Source organism: Silene latifolia, chromosome 1, assembly GCF_048544455.1.
Source record: "Silene latifolia isolate original U9 population chromosome 1, ASM4854445v1, whole genome shotgun sequence".
Lineage (NCBI taxonomy): Eukaryota > Viridiplantae > Streptophyta > Magnoliopsida > Caryophyllales > Caryophyllaceae > Silene > Silene latifolia.
In genome coordinates, this window is record NC_133526.1 from 5,482,213 (window position 1) to 5,505,698 (window position 23,486).

General features: G+C 37.3%; 2 protein-coding genes across 3 annotated transcripts; one reads left to right on the forward strand and one right to left on the reverse strand.

Annotated features, from left to right (window-relative positions):
• Nucleotides 1–1,856: 1,856 nt before the first annotated feature.
• Nucleotides 1,857–4,872, forward strand: LOC141594870 (universal stress protein PHOS34-like). Of its 2 annotated transcripts, none has more exons than XM_074414860.1 (4): nucleotides 1,857–2,431; nucleotides 3,335–3,438; nucleotides 3,526–3,644; nucleotides 4,491–4,872. In XM_074414860.1, the coding sequence occupies exons 1-4, from the start codon at nucleotides 1,999–2,001 to the stop codon at nucleotides 4,576–4,578; spliced, it is 744 nt and encodes a 247-aa protein (XP_074270961.1). In that variant the 5' UTR covers nucleotides 1,857–1,998; the 3' UTR covers nucleotides 4,579–4,872. The 2 variants fall into 2 exon arrangements, with proteins under 2 accessions (XP_074270961.1, XP_074270958.1); XM_074414857.1 differs by having other exon boundaries at nucleotides 1,873–2,431; nucleotides 4,477–4,872.
• An 8,146-nt stretch (nucleotides 4,873–13,018) lies between these two features.
• Nucleotides 13,019–14,173, reverse strand: LOC141628525 (F-box/kelch-repeat protein At3g23880-like). The gene has a single exon (XM_074441672.1). It carries the CDS (start codon nucleotides 14,171–14,173, stop codon nucleotides 13,019–13,021), a length of 1,155 nt encoding a protein of 384 aa, XP_074297773.1.
• Between the last annotated feature and the right edge of the window lie 9,313 nt (nucleotides 14,174–23,486).

Below are 23,486 nucleotides of genomic sequence, written 5' to 3' on the forward strand. Positions count from 1 at the left end.
TTCTTTCTTGATAAGAGATATATAGTTAATTTGTCCTACTATCATAGTATTATACCCTCTGTTATCATTTCTATTTATCGCATCGTTTAATTTCTTTGGTGTTCAACATTCGTTGATGCTTTCGTTGATGCTGTTAAGATTACGTGTATGCATGGTTTTTCATGACATGCATGGTAAGGTTGTGCTATATGTTTTACAAGCACTGGAAAATTCTGGATAAGGACAAGTTAAGACATATTTGCAGCATGCAGACATATCTTTAATGACGATTTTTCAATCTCTTAATTAGTGATATACTTTAATACGGACTAATATCTTAGTAAACAACCTTGATTCATGTAAATCCTAACAAAATTTAAAAAACACGAACTACAATAAGAATAAGAATACATCACAAGGTAAAAGGTATACGCATGGAATATGTATATAGATATACTACTACGTCCCAATTTTTGTTTACCTTTTTTATTCTTTGTGAGAAATATTTTAATTAAAGTCAAACAAATTATTGAGACGGAGGGAGTATTTAGTTTGCCAGTTTGGTCTTAATCTCTTTCTTTTAAGATTTTTCTATGATCATCAGTTCAATTTTTATCTTTAAAAACATTAAATATTATCAGTATTTATATTTATCTTACAACTTAGTTAAATAAATTAGGCTTATTAATTTTGAGTCACAATCAATAGATAAAGTGGTACAAAATAATACATAAAAAAGGTACGATACAGTAGTCTCTTAATAACTTACCGAGAGACAGTCTCTCCAAACTCTTGGTAAAAGACTAACCGGTTCAATGTGAAAATAAAAGGAACTACACTACATATCATATCATAGTGTTATCTTGATTTGATAAGATAACACTATCTATATTATGATTCATTTTTTTATGGCATGTTAATAATTATAATTAGACAAAAACATACAATAACACTATTGTGCAATTGATAAATCAAGACAGTATAGGAACAAAACGCATGAAATCCAAGACTAAATAAAATTGGCTTTAATATGTATTTTAGGTACGTATAATGTGGACTCTGTCTATATATAAAGAAAATAGTTATTGCTAATGTAATTATTAATTATCTGAATTAAATTAGTTTTCATAAAATAATTATTTAAATAAAAAATATAAAATTAAATTTAAATTTAATTTTTTTTAAAAAAATAAAGAGGTTGATAAATTAAATTTGACTTCAACAATAATTTGACATTTCTATTCATGTCATCCACAATATCTTACCTTTTTAGCTAATATTGATTATTTGGCTTAATAAGTGTTTCAAGTAAGTTTGTAACCAAGTCCTTTTTAATTAATAGACATCCATAACAATGTTTTGGAAGCTCAAAATATTCAAGACTATATTAGGTAACCCGTATGCATCAAAGAAGAAAAAGAACCCCTATTATTTGGGGATTTTTTTTTAACTGATCTTCTCCCAGGTGAGAGAAAGAAGGGATGGGAGAAATTGGGATTATTGTTGGATTAGGATGAAAATTAAGTATTTTAGTACAAATTAATTAGGTACATCAAGTAGCATTGTTGGATTGTTTTTTTAGTTCATTTTTAAAGAATCCAATATAGTTTTTATAATGTTTCCCATGTAATTATTTTGTGATTGTGAACACCGTTTTAAATAGTATTAAAAAATCTACAATAACAATTAGATTAGGCGGCCGATATTATAACCGTCTGCCTTGACGCACTTAAGACAAAATCTAGTAGGGAGGATTATGTAGAATAGGAGGGAGTATAAAGAAAGCCTAATTATTGCCAAATTTATTTAGGCGGAAAAATTTGGAGATTTCTTATTCTTTTAATATAATGGGGATTTGACATTAATATAAGTGAATAAAGCCAACTCAAATTATTAATTCGATTAAATAAAAAATAAAATATGGGTTAGAGGTACGTAAAATATCGTCTTTATCATCTACTCTCGAGTCCTGATCATGAAGTCTTGAATTAAATCAGTAAATGCACATTGATATGCTGCATGGGCACCGCGTGTACCACAAAGAACACAAAACATTCTTCTACTAACCTTCTTCAAACAAACACATCAAACCCAAACACACCAAAAAAATCACACAAAAAACATCAAAAAATGGATCAAGAAACAGGAATACTAACAGGAAGTGGAACAACATCAGGAACATCAACAAAACAAGAAGAAGAAACTCCATTAATCAAAGAAAAGAAGATGATGAAAGTAATGGTAGGTTTGGATGAAAGTGATGCAAGTTTTTATGGACTTAATTGGGCACTTCAACATCTTTTTACTCCCAAAACTTTGGCATCTGCAACACCAACTTTAGTGGATGATCCTAGAGCAAGTTTAAATGAAGAGGGTTGTTTGGTGTATTTAGCTCATGTTCAAAGCTCTTTTCATAATTATGTTTACCCTGTCGGGCCGGGTTTGCATACTGGTATAATTCATACTCCCTTCATCTCATTTATATTGTCCATCGTCTTTTGATTCATACTCCCTTCATCTCATTTATTGATTATTGATTATTTTCTCTCTTTTTGATTTCTATCCCCAATTTTTTCTGGGATTTTGATTGGAGAAATTGGGTTTTTAATTTAGCAAATTGGGTTTTCTGGGATTTTGATTTGGTCAATTGGATTTTCTGGGTTTTAAAATTAGCAAATTAGTGATAAATTGGTTATTCTGGGATTTTAAATTGGTAATTAATTGGGTTTTCTGGGATTTAAATTGAGCAATTGGGTTTTCTGGGATTTTAATTTGAGTAATTGGGTTTTCTGGGATTTTAAATTGAAAATTTGGGGATTTCTAGGATTTTAAAATAGATAAAAAAAAAATTGATTTTACTGGGAATTTCAATTTCAAAATGAAGGTGGAGTTTGGGAGTGTGATGATTTGGAAATATTTTTAGGTTTTGGCATTTTGTTCTAGGGAAAAGGTATTGGATTAATTTGTAAAAATAAATTTGGGGAAAAAAAAAAGAGAGATTGTTGAGATTGTGAAGAGAGTGTGTTGTGTACAAGTTGTGAGCTTGTGACTTGTAATTCATACTCCCTTCACGAGTATAAGTTGTGAGCTTGTGACTTGTCTACAAGTTGTGAGCTTGTGACATGTTACCCTTGTTTTTTTCCCTCCCTAAGACACTAGAACATGTTAGTCTCTACGTTCCGTTTATATTGTTCCCTTTTCCTTTTCCGTCTTAAGTTATCCCAAATTAACTGTCTCTTTTATTTTCTCTGAGCTTTAGTTGAAAAAAAATGGACATTTAATACGAGTCTTAGTATGTAACTTGTTTTAAGCAAAACTACTGTTGACTATCTTGAGTGGTTGTGATTTAAACCAGCTGCTTTTGCTGGATCAAGTGTAGTAGAGTCGGTTAGGCAAGCACAAGCGGAAGTTTCAGCTCGAATCCTCGAGCGTGCATTGTCATTTTGCAGACACAACAAGGTAGCAAATTGAGTTCCCGAGAGCACTTTGGTACTTTAGTTTCATCATATATACAGTGTATGATGAATGAACTTAATAATTGTGCAGGTGAGAGCAGAAACATTGATTCTTGAAGGAGACCCGAAGGAGGAAATATGCAAAGCGATTGAACAGACGCATGTGGATATGTTAGTCGTAGGTAGTCGCGGCCTAGGACAAATAAAAAGGTATGTCTATTTCTTTGTGTTTCGAGTCTCGACATTGCAGTGAAATTACTTTGGCTCCTTATGAGTTGATATCATTATCAACCGTCCTATGTCCTATGTTATTTTTACCTTCGATCTTTATCTATAATTACAATTTTGATGGGAGTGGCATCAACCCGACAATGCTATGGTATATTGACTTCTAACCTGTCTTGCGTCTATCATGGTTTCTTCGTCTAGTGGTAGCTGCTGGAGGTAGGGGTGTACACTGGACTGGGCCGGGGGCAGCTGGGCTGTCAATTTGTGGCCCAGGCCCGGCACTGAAAAGGGGTCGGACTGGGCTCCATAATGTCTGGCCCGGGTCCGGACCATATAGTGTTTTTTAGCATTTTTATAATTTTTAGCGGGCCAAGCCTGGCTGGAAATTTGGGGCACTGGCCCGGCCCGGGTAGAGGGACGGGCTGGGCTGGCACGCGGCCTGGCTAGACTAGAAAAAACCGGCCCACTAATGCGGGCTGGCCCGAGCTGGCCCGCACCGTTGAACAGCTTTAACTGGAAGCTTGTGTACGGAATGTCGAATATTCTATATTCTGATCCGCTTCCCTGCATGTTACTGATCATTGATCATGCACCTCATTCACTAACAAAAGAAAAAATTGTTCAAGTGTGACATTTAGCTGTGTAAATGATAATTTGAATCCTAGTCCAAAACTTGTACTCATTGATAATACGACACGAAAATGCTTAAAAACATGTATAACAATTAACAAGAGACAATGGATTAAAACATTAAAGGAAAAACAGTTGCAGATTCTGGACTGTTTTCTCATCTAATCTCTAGTTCACCCCATAGCTGTTGGTTTACAGGGCATTTCTGGGAAGTGTCAGCGATTATTGCGCTCACCATGCAAGTTGCCCTGTTTTGATCGTGAAGCCGCCAAAAGAAGCCCACTAGCCTAAATACAAAGCGATCGCAGTGAAGCGACTCCCAAGCTAAATAATATGAATATGCATACTATTAGTTTATGTTTTCCAGTGAACTATTTGGTCTAGTGTAATTGATGTCTTTCAAAAACCCTAGTTTTCCGGCTCGACTATGGAGTCGAAGCTATGTTTATATCGTGTCAAACAATGTTTGTAGCTATGTTTATATCGTGTCAAACAATGTTTGTAACTTATTCTCGGATAAAACCTTACGGCATCTTAATCCTTAATTTCTTGCAACTTTGTCGAGGAGCAACCTGGAATCGTAACGAGGCTTGCAATACACACCATGGCTGATTGATCCCTTGGCAATGCCTCTAGTTTGATTGTTGTGTTATCTCGTTGATCATACCAAAACAGACCATAGTTGTCAAGTAGTAACCGATGTCGTCCTTCCTTTGAACGAGCAATAATATGATAATGCCATTCTATATGTCGAGGAAAACGCAACATCCGCTTCCATGAACCGTATTCTTCCATGATCCAAAGGTCGTGATAAAATTTACTAGGGTAATAATTATCAACATGTAAGTATAACCATCCATCCAACTCTCCCATTATTATACCCGATATCAATTGAATCGGTAAACATAAATCGTCTTTCCAATTCTCTGAAGCGACGTCAAAACGGACAATTCGATAATCTCTACGACCACGACCCCTTCCATCTTCTACTAATTTAGGTGAGGTAAGATAGTGTAGCATCTTGTTACTAAATATTACTTCGCGTCGGTTTTCCCAACTTCTCCCGTATGAAACTGGAGCAGGAGGAGTACGGCAGCTCCATAAATCGGCCTTCAAGCTGTATACATGCACATCTCGGTCAGTCTCCGTCCAGAATCTATTACTCACTACGATCTTATAATCATCGTGGTCGCTATCATAACCAAAACCATATGATAAGCTATAGAACTTCCATATCTTCTCCGACGGAGGAAGGATTAATTTGAAAGTACGCATTGTAGGGTTGCATATAAGGAAGCTCTTAACTGGCCACTCCTCGTAATTACCGTCCTTCACAATAACTTTGAAGCAAACCAAACCGTTGCAAGAGCCTATAGTTTGTCTATAGTCATAGTTTCTTATGGTACCCTCGGGCCAATTCAATTTGGTCACTTTAACCGGGTGATAAAGATCATCAACAATGCAAGGGGTACGAGTAAAGAAAAGGGTACGATTGTGTTGTGATTTGGGTTCGAGGGATTTGTTAAGATGTAGATTAGCAAAGACAGGATTGTTAATAAGATTGTACCACTCTTTGCATACGCACCTGAAGCATAGGACGGATTTAGCCGGTAACCAAACTAGTATTTCGAGAATCACATCTAAAGGTATTTGATTGGTCGTCTTTAGACACCCCATATCTCAAATCTTGAATTGGAAAACAATTGCCGTAACTTCAAATCACAAAATATATATGGCAAGAATCATATTGAGTTTAGGAAGGTAATTGTTGCTAGGATTCTAATGCGATTGATGTAAATCTTTCCTTTCTTAGAATCTTAACATGTGCCCATTCACATGTTAGGGTTTGCTTGGATTGATAAGGTGTATCTCCTGAATCTATTACTCTCATAAAAGGGAGTAAAACATCTAGTCAGTAATCATTACCCTTATGCCAAACCTGATAATGAACTCATTACCTAAGTAATTAAATTCTCAGGTAATTATCACCCAATTAAAATTTACCCCCGAATTATTCCATAGATTCAAGGCAACCCCTCATGAAAAACCGTAATTAAAAACTGATTTTTTAAGAATATGTTCACTCACAACAAAAGAAGCATTATTTTGTGGCATTAGGATTCACCATCCAAATATTTATCAAGTTCATGGACTTATGAGAGCTTATGTGAAAATAAATCATGGCCTTGTTATGTTACGGTAAAAGAAGCCCGATAAATGTACAACATGGCTATGTTAGCTTATATATACTAAAAGAAATAGGGAAATATTATTATAGGGAAATATTATTATTACAAGAATAAAATAAAATATTTTGCTAATCATTTGTCTAAGATGTAATTTTTTTTATTAGGAAAGTTACATTAGATTAAAACTTGATATTTAGAAATTCAGTGGCGATTAGAATCCTAAGAACAATTACATTCCTGAACACAATATATCCTCTGAGGTCCGGTCCGGGGTTGTGTTCTGTCACAAGTTTTCGAGATATGAGGGGTCTAAAGACGATCCATCGAATGCCATTAGATGTGATCCTCGAAATACTAGTTTTGTTACCGGTTAATTCCGCCGTACACTTCAAGTGCGTATGCAAAGAGTGGTACAATCTGATCAACAGCCCCGTCTTCGCTAATCTCCAAGTTAACAAATCCCTCGAATCCAAGTCAGGACACAATCGTGCCCTTTTCTGTACTTGTACCCTTTCGATCGTTGGCGATCTTTATAAACCCTTAAAATGGACCAAATTGAATTGGCCTAACGATACGATAATAGACGACGTCGATAGACATCTGGTGGGCTCTTGCAATGGCTTGGTTTGCTTCAAAGTTTTTCCGAGTTCTAAGGATACCACCATTTGTAGTTACACGGTTAGGTGCTTCCTTATATGCAACCCGTCAACACGTACTTTCAAATTAGTCCTTCCTTCTTCGGAGAACAAATGGAATCGTCGGGGCTCATCATATGGTTTTGGTTACGATAGAGACCAAGGTGATTATAAAATTATAGCGACGAGACGTGTTTGGAATGAGAATCATCCTGATGTGTGTATATACAGCTTAAAAGCCGATTTATGGCGTTGTCCTAGTACTTCTCCTACCCGATTTTCATCCGGGAAAACCTGGAACAACTATGGACGCACCAAAGTATTCGGAAACAAGATCGAGCACAGCATGCTGCTACATTATCTTCTTTTAAGTAAGATAGAAAGCGATGGACGTGTCACCTTAATTAGATTATCGAATTGCTCGTTTTGATGTCGCTTCAGAGAAATGGATAGACGACCTAAATTTACCGGTTGAAATGAATGATGCCATACAACTTAGACAGTTGGATAGTTGGTTATACATACACGGCATTTATTCAAACGACGTTTGGATAATGGAGGAATATGGTTCTTGGAAGAAGATGTTTCATCTTCCTCAAGATTTAGCGTGGCATTATCTTATTACGCGTTCAGAGGACGGACACGGACATCATCGTTTATTGCTTCAATATTATCGAGGTTCTGAGAATTGTATAAAATGGTACAATCACAGAGATAACACCATTGTACCCTTCCAAATAGAGGCAACAGTAAGGCCTGATGGAGTCGGTCCGCCACCACTCATACTTTGTATTATATCAAGCCTCGTTGCGATTCCAGGTTGCTCCTCCACAAAGTTTCAAGAAATCAAGGATTAATGAGTTTTGTCCATCTCATAAGTCACAATTAGATGTCGTGGTTTTTTCAGTTAATGTATTATACAACTGGTTGTATATATAACCTATTCAATGTAGTTGAGTTTGTTATAAAGTTATCGAGCTCTACTAACAAAGTTATCGAGCTATGATACATAGTGATTGAGCTTAACAGAATAATTATTAAGCTCAATAACTTATAAAATAATTAACCAAATTTGTGTAAGAGCTCATCAATTTTATGTAAGAGCTCAACAACTTTGAGGCGGTTATACAATGCTACTATACAACTGGTATAGTCGTATATTAGACGAGACGAGATCATTATCGTAATAATATGAGAAAATTGTTGATTATAGCCTTTTATAAACCACTTTTTTGTAAATTACATCCAAAACTTTAACTCCGACGGACAATTGACTCCAATTTGAATTTTTGTCACTTAAGTTCATTTTTTATGACGAAAATACCCTCACCCTCATTCTTTATAATCCCTTGTTCATCTTCCTTCTTCATATTTCACTCCTCATCTCTTTAATTCTTCTTCAATTGAGAAGTAAAAAGACATAATCTAGGGAAAGTAAGTCACTTTTTAACAAATTTGACCGAAAAGAGTATTGTGGTGCAATTTTGTAAGAAAAGTAAAATTTTGGATGTAATTTGCAAAAAAATATAAGGCTGTAATTTTCAAAAAAATCAACAATTTTCTCTAATAATATAGGAACTTTTTATTTGTCATAGGCAGCGACTACCTCCAACAATATATTTTTGTGAACATAATCGCGATTAAAATTCTAAGTATTTAGCTAAGACGTACTACTACAATTTAATTTGGGCACATTATAAAAAAACCCATTTATTAAAGTTTCAAATATAAAATATTAATATTTTAAAAAATTCTTAATTTATCTTTGACCCAACGGATACCCGTTCGGGTCGCTTTGGGTTCGGGTCAAACGGGTCGTCGAGTCAAAATTTTCGGGTCTTGACCTTAAAAAACTGGTTAGGTAGGGTTTTCGGGTTGGGTCAGAATTTGACAGGTCTACTTGCCTCCCTCGGTGAATAGTGCTTCGCTTTTTGATTTATCGTTATTGAAGTAATATGCCTTCGTGCTTTCTTTTCAAAAAAAAAAGAAGGATTGGGACGGAGTGAGGGCTTATCTAAGGTCCTGTTCTTTTGGATTGAAATGTTCTGAACTGAACTGAACTGAACTGAACTTAATGGAGCTGAACTGAACTGAACTGAATGGAGCTGAACTGAACTGAATTGAACTGAACTGAAATAATAATAAAAAGATTATACTAATAATAATAAACAATAGTACCAATAATAATAAATATAATAATAATATTATTAATTAAAAATAATAATATATTAATATAATCTAATAATAATAATCTAATAAGATATATAAAAAATAAAATAGTAATATAATAATAAATATAGTAATAATAATAATATATTAGTAATATAAATGATTACATTATTAATAATATTAAATTATATTAATAATAATAACTAATAAATAATAATAATAATAATAATAATAATAATAATATAATAACTTATTAATATAATAATATTAAATATAATAATAATAATAATATTGAATATATTAATAAAATAATAAATGTAATATAATAACTTATTAATATAATAATAAATAAATATATTAAATATAAATATAATAATATTACTATTAATTATAATAACATAATAATAAATAAATATATTAAATATATAAATCATACGAATTAAATAATAATAAATATAATAGTAATATAATAAATATAAAAATAATAATATAATAAAAATAATAAATTAATATAATAATAATGATATTAATAAGTATATAAAATAAGAATAATAATATTAATGTTGAAATAAACTAATCTGAACTGAACTGAACTGAATGGAGCTGAACTGTACTGAACTGAGCTTATTAGAACTGAAATTAAGTCCAAAAGAACAGGGCCTAAGACGTATTACAATTTAATGAAAAGCACATTCAGATTACAACGTGATATTTTTTGTTAACATAATCGCAAATAGAATCCTAATGACAATCAACTTCCTAATCTCAATATAATTCATTCCTGCTTTAAAATCTGAGATCATCCAGGTTGTTGTTCTCTGTCACAAGATTTTCAGAAATGGGATTTCTCACTACAAGAAACAAGTGCAATCTAAAGACGACCCATCAAATGCCTTTAGATGTGATCCTTGAAATACTAATTTTGTTACCCGCTAAATCGGTCCTACGCTTCAAGTGCGTATGCAAAGAATGGTGCAATCTTATCAACAATCCCCTCTTCGCTAAACTCCATCTTAACAAATCCCTCCAATCCGACTCAAGACACAATCATGCCCTTTTATGTGAAACTACCCTTCGTGTCGTCGATGATCTGTATCGCCCCTCGAGATGGACCAAATTGAATTGGCCTAAGCAAATAAAAAAAAATGATAAAGCCTATAGCGATGTTGTAGGCTCGTGTAATGGCTTGGTTTGCTTCAAATTTTTTGTATTGAATGGTAGTGCAACTCATTTGCCTTATTACACGCTTTCGTGCTTCTTTATATGTAACCCTACAACACGTACTTTCAAATTAATCCTTCCTTCTTCGGACAAGATATGGTCGAACCATGACTTATCATACGGTTTTGGTTACGATAGTGAACACGATGACTACAAGATTGTAGCGACTAGTAGGGTTTGGATGGAAAGTGACCGAGATGTGCGTATATTCAGCTTAAAAGCTGATTTATGGAGCTATCCTACTCCTCCTCCTACTCGAGTTTCTTCCGGAAGAAGATGGGAAACCCAACAAAAGGCGATATATAGAAATAAGATGCTACACTATCTTGTTTCTGCTTGGATAGTAGGTGATGGAAGTTATGGAGTCTATAAAGATTATCGAATTGCTCGATTTGATGTTGTTACGGAGAAATGGATAGACGACCTTAGTATACCTCAACTAAAAAATCCGGTAGTATACCTGAGAGAGTTTGATGGACGGTTATACCTACGTGTTCATTATTCTTACTCGACTGACGTTTGGTTAATGGAAGAACATGGTTCATGGAAGGAGATGTTTCATCTACCAGCAGCCTTCTTGTACCATCGTCTTATTGCGTGTTTGAAGGACGACGGAAGCCATCGTTTACTGCTTCAAAATCATGGTGAAGTCAAATGGTATGATCCCCAAAATAGCACAACTGTACCCTTCGCTCTAAAGGTGCCATCGTCAAGGTATAGGTTAGTCGTCATGCTTTATATTCCAAGCCTCGTTACGATTCCAGGGTACTCCGTCCAAAAGTGGCCTGAAATCAAGGAAATAGGACTTATGCGACGTCTTTTACGTTTTATAGGCTTATCTTAGAATACCCATTATGTTGGGTATTCTAAGATTGGGCGCCACCGGGTGACACTAACTCATTATTTTATTCACATATTCCGATATTTGGTTGATGTTATTCAATCAAAAACGATACTACCAAATAAAGATGCATGGTGGAATTGTAAAATGATTAGAACGGAGGAAGTACCTTTTTATTTGTCCTAGAAATAAAACATACGAGGCTAAGATTTGGACATCGTCCTAGTTATGTGTGTTAATACTTATACTTCAACCACCGAGGTGCAAATGATAATTTGTTCACTAAACTATATAGGGACTTAAATAGTCTGCAGGGTTCGAGGTTCATCTCGACATAACCAAGGTCCTCCATTAAGTATTGGGAACTTGAGTTTGGTATACCATTTTTTTTTATCTAAAATGATATGGGATTTCTCAGTACAAGAAACAAGTGCAATCTAAGAAGACCCATCAAATGCCTTTAGATGTGATTCTTGAAATACTAATTTGGTTGCCGGGTAAATCGGTCCTACGCTTCAAGTGCGTATGCAAAGAGTGGTGCAATCTTATCAACAATCCCCTCTTCGCTAAACTCCATCTTAACAAATCCCTTCAATCCGACTCAAAACACAATTGTACCCTTTTTACAACTGCTTTTCGTTTCATCGATGATTTATATCGCCCCTCTAGATGGATCAAATTGAATTGGCCTAAGGATATAATAAGAACCAATAGTACCTGTAACAATGTTGTAGGCTCCTGTAATGGCATGGTTTACTGGTTCAAGGTAATTGGAATCTCAAATGGTATGATCACCAAGATAACAAAACGGTACCCTTCACTCTAAAAGTCTAAAGGTATCATCAAGGTTTTATAGCTCTGTCGTGTTTTGTATTGCAAGCCTCATTACGATTCCAGGGTGCTCCTCGGAAAAGTTGCATGTTAACAAGGAAAAAGGAGCTAAGCGTCGTCTTTTACGTTGTATAGGCTTATCTTCATAGTACGGTTTAAAACTTGATATCAAAACTGTACTTTATGTATGCCTGAATTATCGTCCCAAGCATTCAAATCCTATCATTCGAATGAAATTAGGATATGAAATTAGTAGAGGATGAGAAAACAGTAATGAAATCCTCATCTAATAATTTGTTTTTTTTTTTTTTTCAATTATTGAAAGCGTATTCTCGGTAGTCAATGCTTTAAGCTCGACGTCCTTTCGCCGCCCAAAACAGTTTTTCTTGTAGTGATTAGTCTGTCTACAAAGTGAACTAATCTGAACAAATCAATTATTACGCTAAAATTAAACGAAATACTCCGTATCACATAAAACAGTTTTAAATATTATCGGTGGCTGATATTGACCACAAACAACAGAAATCATATCAGAAAGGACAGTTTCGACATCAAGTTTGAAACAGACGGCGCTTAGTTCCTTTTTCGACATCAGTGAAGTTTTAAATATTATCAGTGAAGGGTACCGTTTTGATAGCTTGGTGATCATACCATTTGAGATTCCCCACGTTCATCTAGAGTTTGAAGCAGTAAACGATGACGTCCGTCCTTTGAAAGAGCAATAAGCTGATACCGCCCTTCAAATTTTATAGGAAGATGAATAAGTTGTATATATAACCAGTTGTATAATACATTAACTGTAAAAACCACGATATCTAATTATGAGATCGACAAAACTCGTTAATCCTTGATTTCTTGTAACATAGTCGAGGAGCACCCTGGAATCGGAACGAGGCTTGGTATAATACAAAGTATGAGTGGTGGTGGACTGACTCCATCAGGCCTTACTGTTGCCTCTATTTCGAAGGGTACAATTGTGTTATCTCTGTGATTGTACCATTTTATAGAATTCTCAGAACCTTGATAATATTGTAGCAATAAACGATGATGTCCGTCCTTTGAACAACGCGTAATAATATAATGCCACGCTAAATCTTGAGGAAGACGAAACATCTTCTTCCATGAACCATATTCTTCCATTATCCAAACGTCGTTTGAATAAATGCCGTGTATGTATAACCAACCATCCAACTGTCTAAGTTGTATGTCATCATTCATTTCAACCGGTAAATTTAGGTCGTCTATACATTTCTCTGAAGCGACATCAAAACGAGCAATTCGATAATCTAAGGTGACACGTCCGTCGCTTTCTATCTTACAAAAAAGAAGATAATGTAGCAGGCTGTCCTCTATCTTGTTTCCGAATACTTTGGGGCGTCCATAGTTGTTCCAGATTTTCCCGGATGTAAATCGGGTTGGAGAAGTACTAGGACAACGCCATAAATCGGCTTTTAAGCTGTATATACACACATCAGGATGATTCTCATTCCAAACACGTCTCGTCGCTATAATTTTATAATCATCGTGGTCGCTATCGTAACCAAAACCATATGATGACCCTCGACTATTCCATTTGTTCTCAGAAGAAGGAAGGACTAATTTGAAAGTACGTGTTGTCGGGTTGCATATAAGGAAGCACCTAACCGTGTAACTACACATGGTGGTATCCTTTGAATTCGGAAATACTTTGAAGCAAACCAAGCCGTTGCAAGAGCCCACCAGATGTCTATCGACGTCGTCTATTATGGTATCGTTAGGCCAATTCAATTTGGTCCATTTTAAGGGATTATAAAGATCGTCGACGACAGAAAGGGTACAAGTACAGAAAAGGGAACGATTGTGTCCCGACTTGGATTCGAGGGATTTTTTAACATGGAGTTTAGCGAAGATGGGGCTATTGATCAAATTGTACCACTCTTTGCATACGATCTTGAAGCGTACGGCGGAATTAACCGGTAATAAAATTAGTATTTCGAGGAGCACATCTAATGGCATTCGATGGGTTGTCTTTAGACAACTCATATCTCAAAATATCCAGTTAATAAAAATGGAGAGGGGAGAAATTCATAAAGCGATTGTGATATTATTGATAATTGTTCGTATTTCCAACATTATATTGATCGGTATTTGTAGTACTCAAAAAGTATCCGAACACAAAAACTAATTGAACTGCTCCTAGGGTTTCCTATGGAGATCTCGGTCTAGGCTCGTCTTCGCTCTTTCTTCATCTCTTGGGGTCTTTTCCTTCCGTCTCGACGTGAGGAGTTCGATTAAGCATTCTTCTCTCTCATACTACGGTTTGTTCTTTTTCTTCGCTTGTGCTCGTTTGTTGTGTTATCATTTTCTGCCCTAGAATAGGTTTTCTTGATCGTTCTGATGGGAACAAACCCTAATCGAAGACCGGGAAAGGAGATTATGGGTAGCGATGGTGGAGATATTGAGGGTATCTTTGAATGGGAACCAGGTGAAGGGAGGGAGAAATTAAAACACAACCTAACCCTAATAGGGAAAATATGGACGACTAAGACGGTTAACGCAAAAGCAGTGATCGACACTATGACGAAACTCTGGAATTCTCCTAAACCAATCATAGGCAATATTGTGGATATCAAGGAGAAAATTTTTGTGTTTAAATTCCCTGATTTGAGGGAAAAGGAGAAGGTCCTTGCAGGACAACCTTGGCACTTCGACAAATCGGTGTGGTGTTTCAATGAGCCCAATGAGGAAGGGAAGATGACGGATGTGCCATTACACCGATTGCCGATTTGGGCTCGCATATATGATCTGCCTATTAGTGGTCGCAGTAATGATAACAATATTCAAAGGCTCAGTGAACAGTTGGGTACGTTTGTTGCTAAAGGGGAGGACGATGAGGACGGGGTTGATAGGGCTATTCGAATCCGTGTGTTGCATGATGTTCATAATCCGGTGAAATCATCAGTGGCTATTAAGATGCGAGGGGGAAATGTGGTTCGTTTTGATGTTAAGTACGAGAAGCTTCCAAATTTCTGTTATGGATGCGGGTTGATGGGTCATGGTGAGAGGGATTGTGATGAGGGTCCATACGAAGAACATGAGTTAAGATTCGGTGACTGGCTTCGTGCTTCTCCCAGAAAAATCTTTAGAGCTGCAGGCACGACACACACGAAAGCAGCGAAGAACCTAAGCGAGGTGTTTGAAGCAGAAAAGAGTAGAAAGGAGGAACTTGATATTGAAACCATGATCAACAAATTACAAAATATTGCGGTATCCCTGCGACAAAAGAAGAATAAGCAAAGGGAGGAGGAGGGGTCTGGTGTAGATGTGGTTGTGTCGAAGGGTGAAGATCAGGGGAGGGATAGGGTGGTATGGGGGGCATGTCAAGCTGTGGAAGAAACAGGAGGGGTGGAAGAAGGGGAGGAGTGTGCGTTGGAGCAGGGGGAATTGACTAAGGGAGCTAAGGAGAGAGGACAGGGCAGTAAGGGTGGGCCAAAGCTTGGGACATGGACGCGAATTCCGAGGGTAAACATGGCGGAGGAGGTGCAAACATCACTAGAGGAATGTGTGGACGGGGTGGGGATTAAAAGGAGAAGGAATGGGGAGGAGGAGGACGAGGGGTGTGTGACTAAGAGACTTCATTTCGATATGGATGTGTTTTCATCTGAGGCGGAGGTTGAGGGGACTCAACCCCGCCGGGCCCAATGAGTCTTTTGAGCCTTAACTGCAGGGGTCTGGGCAACCCGGCTGCGGTAGGCGGTTTATGTAATTTACTCCGTAAGGAGGCCCCGAGTTTTGTTTTCCTGTGCGAGACAAAGCTTTGTAGTACAGAATTGCACAAAATTAGAAATAAGCTAGACGATTATGAGGGGTATGCGGTTGATTGTGTGGGTAAATCAGGAGGGCTGGCGTTCTTTTGGAAAAGAGAGTTTACTTGTTCGATTGTTTCTGCGACGGTGCATTATATTGATGTCGAGGTGGAAGAAGGAGAGAATAAATGGCGGGTTACGGGGTTCTATGGGTGGCCTGCTATCCAAGACCGTCACCTGTCATGGCAGCAGTTACGGATCTTAGCTTCGTCTTCTCCTTTACCGTGGATTTGTTTGGGCGATTTTAACGAGATCCTATACTCCACAGAAATGAAAGGGGGATCGCGACTGCAGTGGCAAATGAATAATTTTCGAGATGCGGTTGACGAGTGTGGGCTGCGTGACCTATTATATGAGGGGTATGACTTCACTTTTGATAATGGGCAAGTGGGTGATGCGAATAGACAATGCCGCCTAGATCGAGCCATGGTTAATGGAACTTGGTCGGACACTTTTCCCTATGCTAAGCTCCTTCATCTTGACCGGGAATGGTCTGACCATGCACCCATAAAGGTACTTCTAAATGGGCGTGGGAACTCGGATGGGAGAGCTCCTAAGCGATTTCGATTTGAACAAATATGGGTAGGTCAAGACGGATGCGAAGAAGCTGTGAAGAGGGCGTGGGATGATGGGGATTTTGAGCTGATGTCCACGCTACAACAATGCGCGAATGAGCTGCAGAAATGGAAGGGAGTTAGCATTGGAAAGGTTATGCGAGACTTGAAGCTAAAGAGGGCACGGCTTAAAGTTTTGAATGAAGGAGGCAGGTCTATAAGGGAAGTGAATGAGCGAAGGAAAGTTGTCAAAGATATTGCGGAACTGCTTCGACAGGAAGAGTGTTTTTGGAGGCAAAGATCTAGAGCTCTCTGGCTTCGGGATGGCGACAGGAACACAAAATTTTTTCACCAAAAGGCGAGTCAGAGGAAGGAGAAAAACCACATTTCGAAACTGGTGGATGAAAGGGGACGGGTAGTGAGTGATTCGCAGGGCATGGCTGCTTGTGCAGTAAGCTACTTTCGTGATCTTTTCACATCCTCGAGGCCGGATAATTTTGATCATTTACTAGAAGGTATTGAGGGGAGAGTGACGGATGCGATGAATGAAGTTTTAAGGGAGGAGTATCGAGGAGAGGAGGTGGCGGAGGCGTTGAACCAGATGCACCCTTTGAAGGCCCCTGGGATGGACGGTATGAATGGTCTCTTCTATCAAACTTATTGGCATATCGTTGGACCCTCCGTGACCCGTTGTGTTCTTAATATTCTCAATGGAGCCCCTATTCCCGAAGGTATGAATGAAACGAACATTGTTCTTATCCCGAAGAAAAAGGAGCCAGATAAGATGAAAGACTTTCGCCCTATTAGCTTATGCAATGTCATATACAAATTAGTGTCAAAAGTGCTTGCGAATAGGCTGAAATCTTTTTTGGGAGATATTGTCTCTGAGAACCAAAGTGCTTTTACACCGGGTCGGCTTATAACTGATAATATTCTTGTGGCCTTTGAACTCTTCCATTATATGAAAAATTCTCGTGGCAATGGTGGGCACATGGCTCTTAAACTAGACATGGCCAAGGCGTATGACAGGGTGGAATGGGGTTTTTTGGAGTCGGTCTTGATCAGACTCGGACTTGATGTTAGATGGGTTAGTAGGGTTATGGCTTGCGTTAAAACCGTGTCTTATAAGGTCTCGGTTAATGGGCTTTTGTCTGAGAGGTTTGTACCTGAGCGAGGTCTTCGGCAAGGCGATCCGCTGTCCCCGTATCTGTTCATTTTATGTGCGGAGGTTTTGTCGAGTCTTTTAAGGCGAAATGTCGAGAGGGGGGCACTAAAGGGAATCCGAATTTCTCCACATTCTCCGACTGTTTCACACTTGTTTTTTGCAGACGATAGTATCATTTTTACTAGGGTCAATGAGTCGGAAGCAGTGATAGTGCGTGATACTCTTCGGGATTATGAAATGGCGTCTGGGCAATAGGTGAATCTTGACAAAACTACCACATCTTTCAGTCGGGGTACTTCTTTGGCACGGAGGCAAGGGGTCTTGGGGGTGTTGAATGTGAGGGAGGTGCAGGAACAGGATCGTTATCTTGGGTTGCCAACGGTTATTGGGAGGTCGAAACAAGTGCTCTCTAGGCTGATTCGGGACAAGATTAGCAAGCGATTACAAGGATGGCGGGGCAAGCTACTCAGTAAGGCAGGGAAGGAGATACTCATAAAGGCCATTGGCCAAGCAGTTCCAACCTTTGCGATGAGTGTTTTTAAGCTACCCGTTAATTTTTGTAACGAACTTCGGTCTCTTGTCTCGCGCTTTTGGTGGGGTACGGAGAATGGGAAGAGAAAGATTCCTTGGGTGGCATGGAGTAAGATGTGTCGGTCTAAGAGTCAGGGTGGCATGGGTTTTCGTGACTTTGAAAAATTCAATATGGCCTTACTCGGGAAGCAGGCGTGGAGGTTGATGACGGAGGATAGTTGTTTGATGGTTCGGGTGCTAAAAGGGAAGTATTTCCATGGTAAGGATTTTATGGAGGCCGAGCTTGGTGCGAATCCCAGCTATACTTGGCGGGGAATTTGGGAGGCTAGGGAGGTAGTGCGGTTAGGGGCAAGGAAAAGGATAGGGAATGGCTTGAACACGCGGGTTTGGTGTGATCCGTGGGTACCTGGAACGCACTAGTAGAAAAAACCCCTATTACGACGCAGTTATCGTGGCGGTTCTAATAGAAACGACGCGAAAAGCCCAATAAATTGGTGGGAAGGAAATATTTTTGTATATAGGAGGTTTATAGTGGCGGTTTAAGTAAGAACCGTCGTGATAACATAAGCTTTTTATGGCGGTTCTAAATAGGAAACGCCACCATAGTTCAATAGTGGCGGTTCTATTAACAACCGACGTTAAAAATGACGCTAAAAGTTAATACAAAGTTATAAATTTTTAGACTAAAAAACCGCCATGATATGTTTTTATGTCGGTTTCTAACTAAAATCGACGTTAATAGAAAAATTATAAAAACAAAAATAAAACCGCCAAAAAGTCCAAAAACCTTCAGCATACAAACACGTATTTCATTGAACTGCCAAAACCCTTCACCACATATACTGTAGAGCTGCTGCTTCGTCTTCTTCATTTCAACCGCCAAAACCTCGCATCCCCTCACAATTTAACTCCGGCAATCGAAAACTTGCTTCCTCACGCCGCCCTCTGACGTAGTATTGATTAAGTTCGTCAGAACTTGTTGTTTGGGCCGATTACATCGACTATTCTTTGACTCAATTCAATCATCAATTCCAATTTCAATTCCGGTAACCATAGTTTTCGAACTCCTCTCTATACTGGTTGTTTCCGGCTACAACGCACAAGCAACGATACAAAGCCACCGCCCTTTATCCGCAACATCATCGAAGGTACCGTTTGACCATATTTAATTGCAATGACTGTTTCTTCATTTAAATCTTTATCACTATCATCAAATTAATCGTTATTGTATTGTTGTGTTATTGAATTATGAATTATTGAATTATACAAAGTAGCATCTCTATTAGTATAAATTGAGTACTTGTTTTAGGTTGGTAAAATATTGTATTTAAAGTCAGGTATTTGCTGCCCCTTGTTCGTTTTGGTATGAGTCGTATTTGGGGGTATTTTGTGTCGAGTTATAGTGTGTTGATAGAGGTTGTTAAAGGGTTTGAAGGGTATGAATCTAGGATGGGTTTCATTACGTTTTAGAGTTGAAATAGAGGCCGGTAAGTAGCAGTGAATCCTCCTGTTCTAGTCGGTTTCATTAATACGTAATACAAGACAGTTTAGCGAAACGATATTTTCCGTCTCACATCCTCCCGCAACTCGTTGTCGAAGCATTATATAGCTATCAGGGATCCCCTAACTTTGAATGTACAAACATCTTATAAAAATGAATCAGAATCCAAAATTATGAGGCTACCATAACTCAGATACCCAAAAATCTTCACCGCACATAGTAAAACCAATCTCGATGGTTTATCATCGTCTTGTCTTAGCTTGAAATTTGGAAGAGACAAATCTTCACATACTCAGAGGTTAATCCTTCTTGCAAGTTTCATCATCAATAGTGGTCTTGTTATTGTCACTGATTGTTGATTTTTGACCGCAGTGTCACTAAGGCATCTCTAATGTTTCACCTGTGGTTGGATTATCAATAATAGTAAATAGCATACTACGAAAATCTATTTAGTCACGGGTTTTAACCCGTAAGAAATAGTAGAAACAACCATTTGGAAAATAATGCAGCTAGAAATCTTTCTCGATGCGAGGACCTTTGTAGATTACATTTGCAACATTTCAGATAGTTACGGTCAGTCCAATCATTAGTATGTAAGTTAGCAATCAAGATTTGTCTCATCTATGCAAGTAGGATGTTATTAGCAATCAATACTTGTCTCATCTATGCAAGTAGGATGTTATTCGACCCGTTTTATTCTTAGAACGGATAAATCCGTCTTAAGGAAGACCAATTGATTCTCAACTATGGAGTATGTTATATGTATTATTACTATAACATATAACTTTGTCCAATATACAGAGATGTGGAAAATAAATAAACAATAGTCCATTGCTCCATAGTCCATTACATCTCACCTAGTTTACTCTCCTCCATCCCATTCTCTCATTCTTAATCTCATTCCCTATCCCTCTCCATTTTGTATCCTGGCGAAGGGTTTAATCATTGTCCATTATACATAAATGCGACTAAATCATATTTCGCCAGAATGTAGTTTCAAGATCTTTTGTAATGAAAGAAGACTAAAACTAAACATAGAAAATAGATGATGCACAACTATTTAGTCCAATGACCTATACTATTATTTTTTCTAGTTAAGGGTCTATACTTGTTTCTGTCTCTGACTAGCACTCTAGCCGTCAATCGTCACCTCATTTTACTGAACCAGCACCCTTACTCATTTTGTTTGGTACATAGCTTTGAGAGAAGATAGAGATTCATGAGAAAGGGCTGAACTTTCAGAACTGACCTGTCAGCAAAGAAACGACCATATCTCACAATCTAGAAGTTTTTTTTGTGTCATTCCAATTGGAAATGAAAGCTAACTTAATTATCTTTCATTTGATTTATGTTTGGCATTTTTATTCGACTTGAGTTAAGATATATGAAGTCTGAAATTTGTTGCTGCTGCACAAGGTAATGCTGAACTTTCAGAACTGATCTGAAGTTGTTTACAGCTTTATAAATCACAGACCAGACGATAACTTTGTATAATTCCAATTGGATATAAGAGCCAACTATTCTAGCTTTCATATGGTGCATCGTTGGCTCGATAACTCAATCTGAGCTATGTGATACAAAGCCTTAAAGTTGCTGCTAGAGTAAGGGTTGATTGTTGGACTGTGACACCTAGAAACTCAAGTTCAACCATCTGGAAAGCCCTGCTATCTATCAGTGATGAATTCATCACTAAGGCGGGAACCATTGAGAATGCAAAAACTTGGCTGAGGGATTGGTGTGGATCGGGTAAATTGCAACTGGGGAAGATTTACTCAGTTTTTCATGGCATATATCCTAATCTCCAATGGGCAAAGCCTCTGCTGGACACTGTGATAATGCCTAGACATGCCCTAATTACTCGGCTGGCTGTTCAAAATGGTTTGCCTACAGTTGATAACCCGAATGTATGGGGATGGTCATAGTGAACAGATGTTCTTTGTGTCTGGCAGATATGGAGAACATTTCTCACTTATTCTTTGCTTGTCCTTTCTCTACAGCATTTTATCAGCGGGTTTTACTGTGGTTGGGTGTCACTAGAAGGCCTCGTTGTCTGAGGCAGGAGCTGATTCATCTGTCCAGATATAGAGGCAAGGGTTGGAGAAAGAGATGGGCTCGGTGTTGTGTTGCTGCTGCTGTATATTTGCTATGGCAGGAAAGAAATAGGCGTTTGTTCAATGGGTCCTCAATGACTGTTGAGCAGATAGTTTATAAGATTAAATATTTTGTCTCAATTAGATTATTTGCAAACGTTAGCGAGAGTTTCCCCAGATGAGGTAGTTGATCTTATGATTCAGTAGTCTATGTGGCTTTAGAGGGTTGCTTTGTAAGAAATTTTTTCTCTTTTATTAATGAGAAGCTGATTTCTTCCAAAAAAAAAAAACTTGATATGCCCACTGTTAGCGTTCTTCCTTATAGCTTGATATGGTCAAGATATGGTTTTATAATTTCTCAACCTCTAATTTGTTTCCTCTCATTATTTTTTTGTTATTAAGGTTAATTCTAAGACTCGAAATCTTAAGAGAAAAGACAAATCCAAATACGAGGGGGAGTCCGCTAATAAACTGCGAAAGCAAGTAAGTATCATCATTTTTTATATTAATACTAATTAATCACTATATTGTGGATGAGCTCAATTTAACTTGTTTATATTATGAATGCCAAGTCAATTGAAAAGGCCTCGGAAAAAGGTAATAATAAGGCATCATGTGATGAAGAACAAGATGACGTTAGACATCTAAGTGTGGAAGAAGTGGGGAAATTAGGTTTTTTTGGTCGTTCTTTAGAAAAGAAGTTGTGTTCCTTGTCGAAAAATGCTACAATCGAGATGGTGATAGATGAGTCCGTTTATAATTACAAAAAAGGTAGCGCAAGGAGCTTTTTGACTGTTGTCGAGATTAGACATATGTTCAGAAATCAAAGGCTAAATGTTGTAATGCTTCAAATTTGGGGAAGGTATGTATTATTTGCAAAACATTGTGTTATTTAGTCTGGTAGTTTTTATACTTGTTCGTTATGTATTATTCTTCATTTACTAATATAATCAATGTACAATGTACGTAGTTTCCTGCATCAATGTGCTACTGAAAGCGAAGCAGCAAAAGTAGTCGGATACATGTGTCCGGTGAAACTTTCTTAATATATGCAAAAGGGACGACAATGTGAAGATTATATTGCACATGTTTGGAAGATTCAAGAGGAAAAGAATTATATCTTGAGCGCATTTTATGAGAGGTAATAATTTATGGGTTATTTAACAAGAATACTATCAACTATTAGGGTCCTTCTCTAATTACTTCGAACTATAATTTAACTCGCATACTCAACTATCACACTCCTTATCTTTTAATAGAATTGCGTCTTTTATAACCTGAAATAATATTCTAGTTGACAAAATAAATTAATTAAGACAATTAATTTGAATTTAGATAAGCCTTATCATGTGCCTATTGGGCACATTATAGAAAAATCCTTTTAATAATATATGATTTATTAATAGTAATTCTAATTATGAACTTATATGTGTAGCAACCATTGGATGTTGATCGTTACTTGTTTGGGGCTAAATACTATTTATATTTTGGATTCGGATAAAAAAACAACAAAGAAAGTGGACATAAAAGGAAGACTAAAAAACGCTTGGTTCTTACATTGTGCTCAAGGCGGTAGGCGTAATTTTGCTAGAAAGAATAATAAGCTCATCATAAAAGATGAC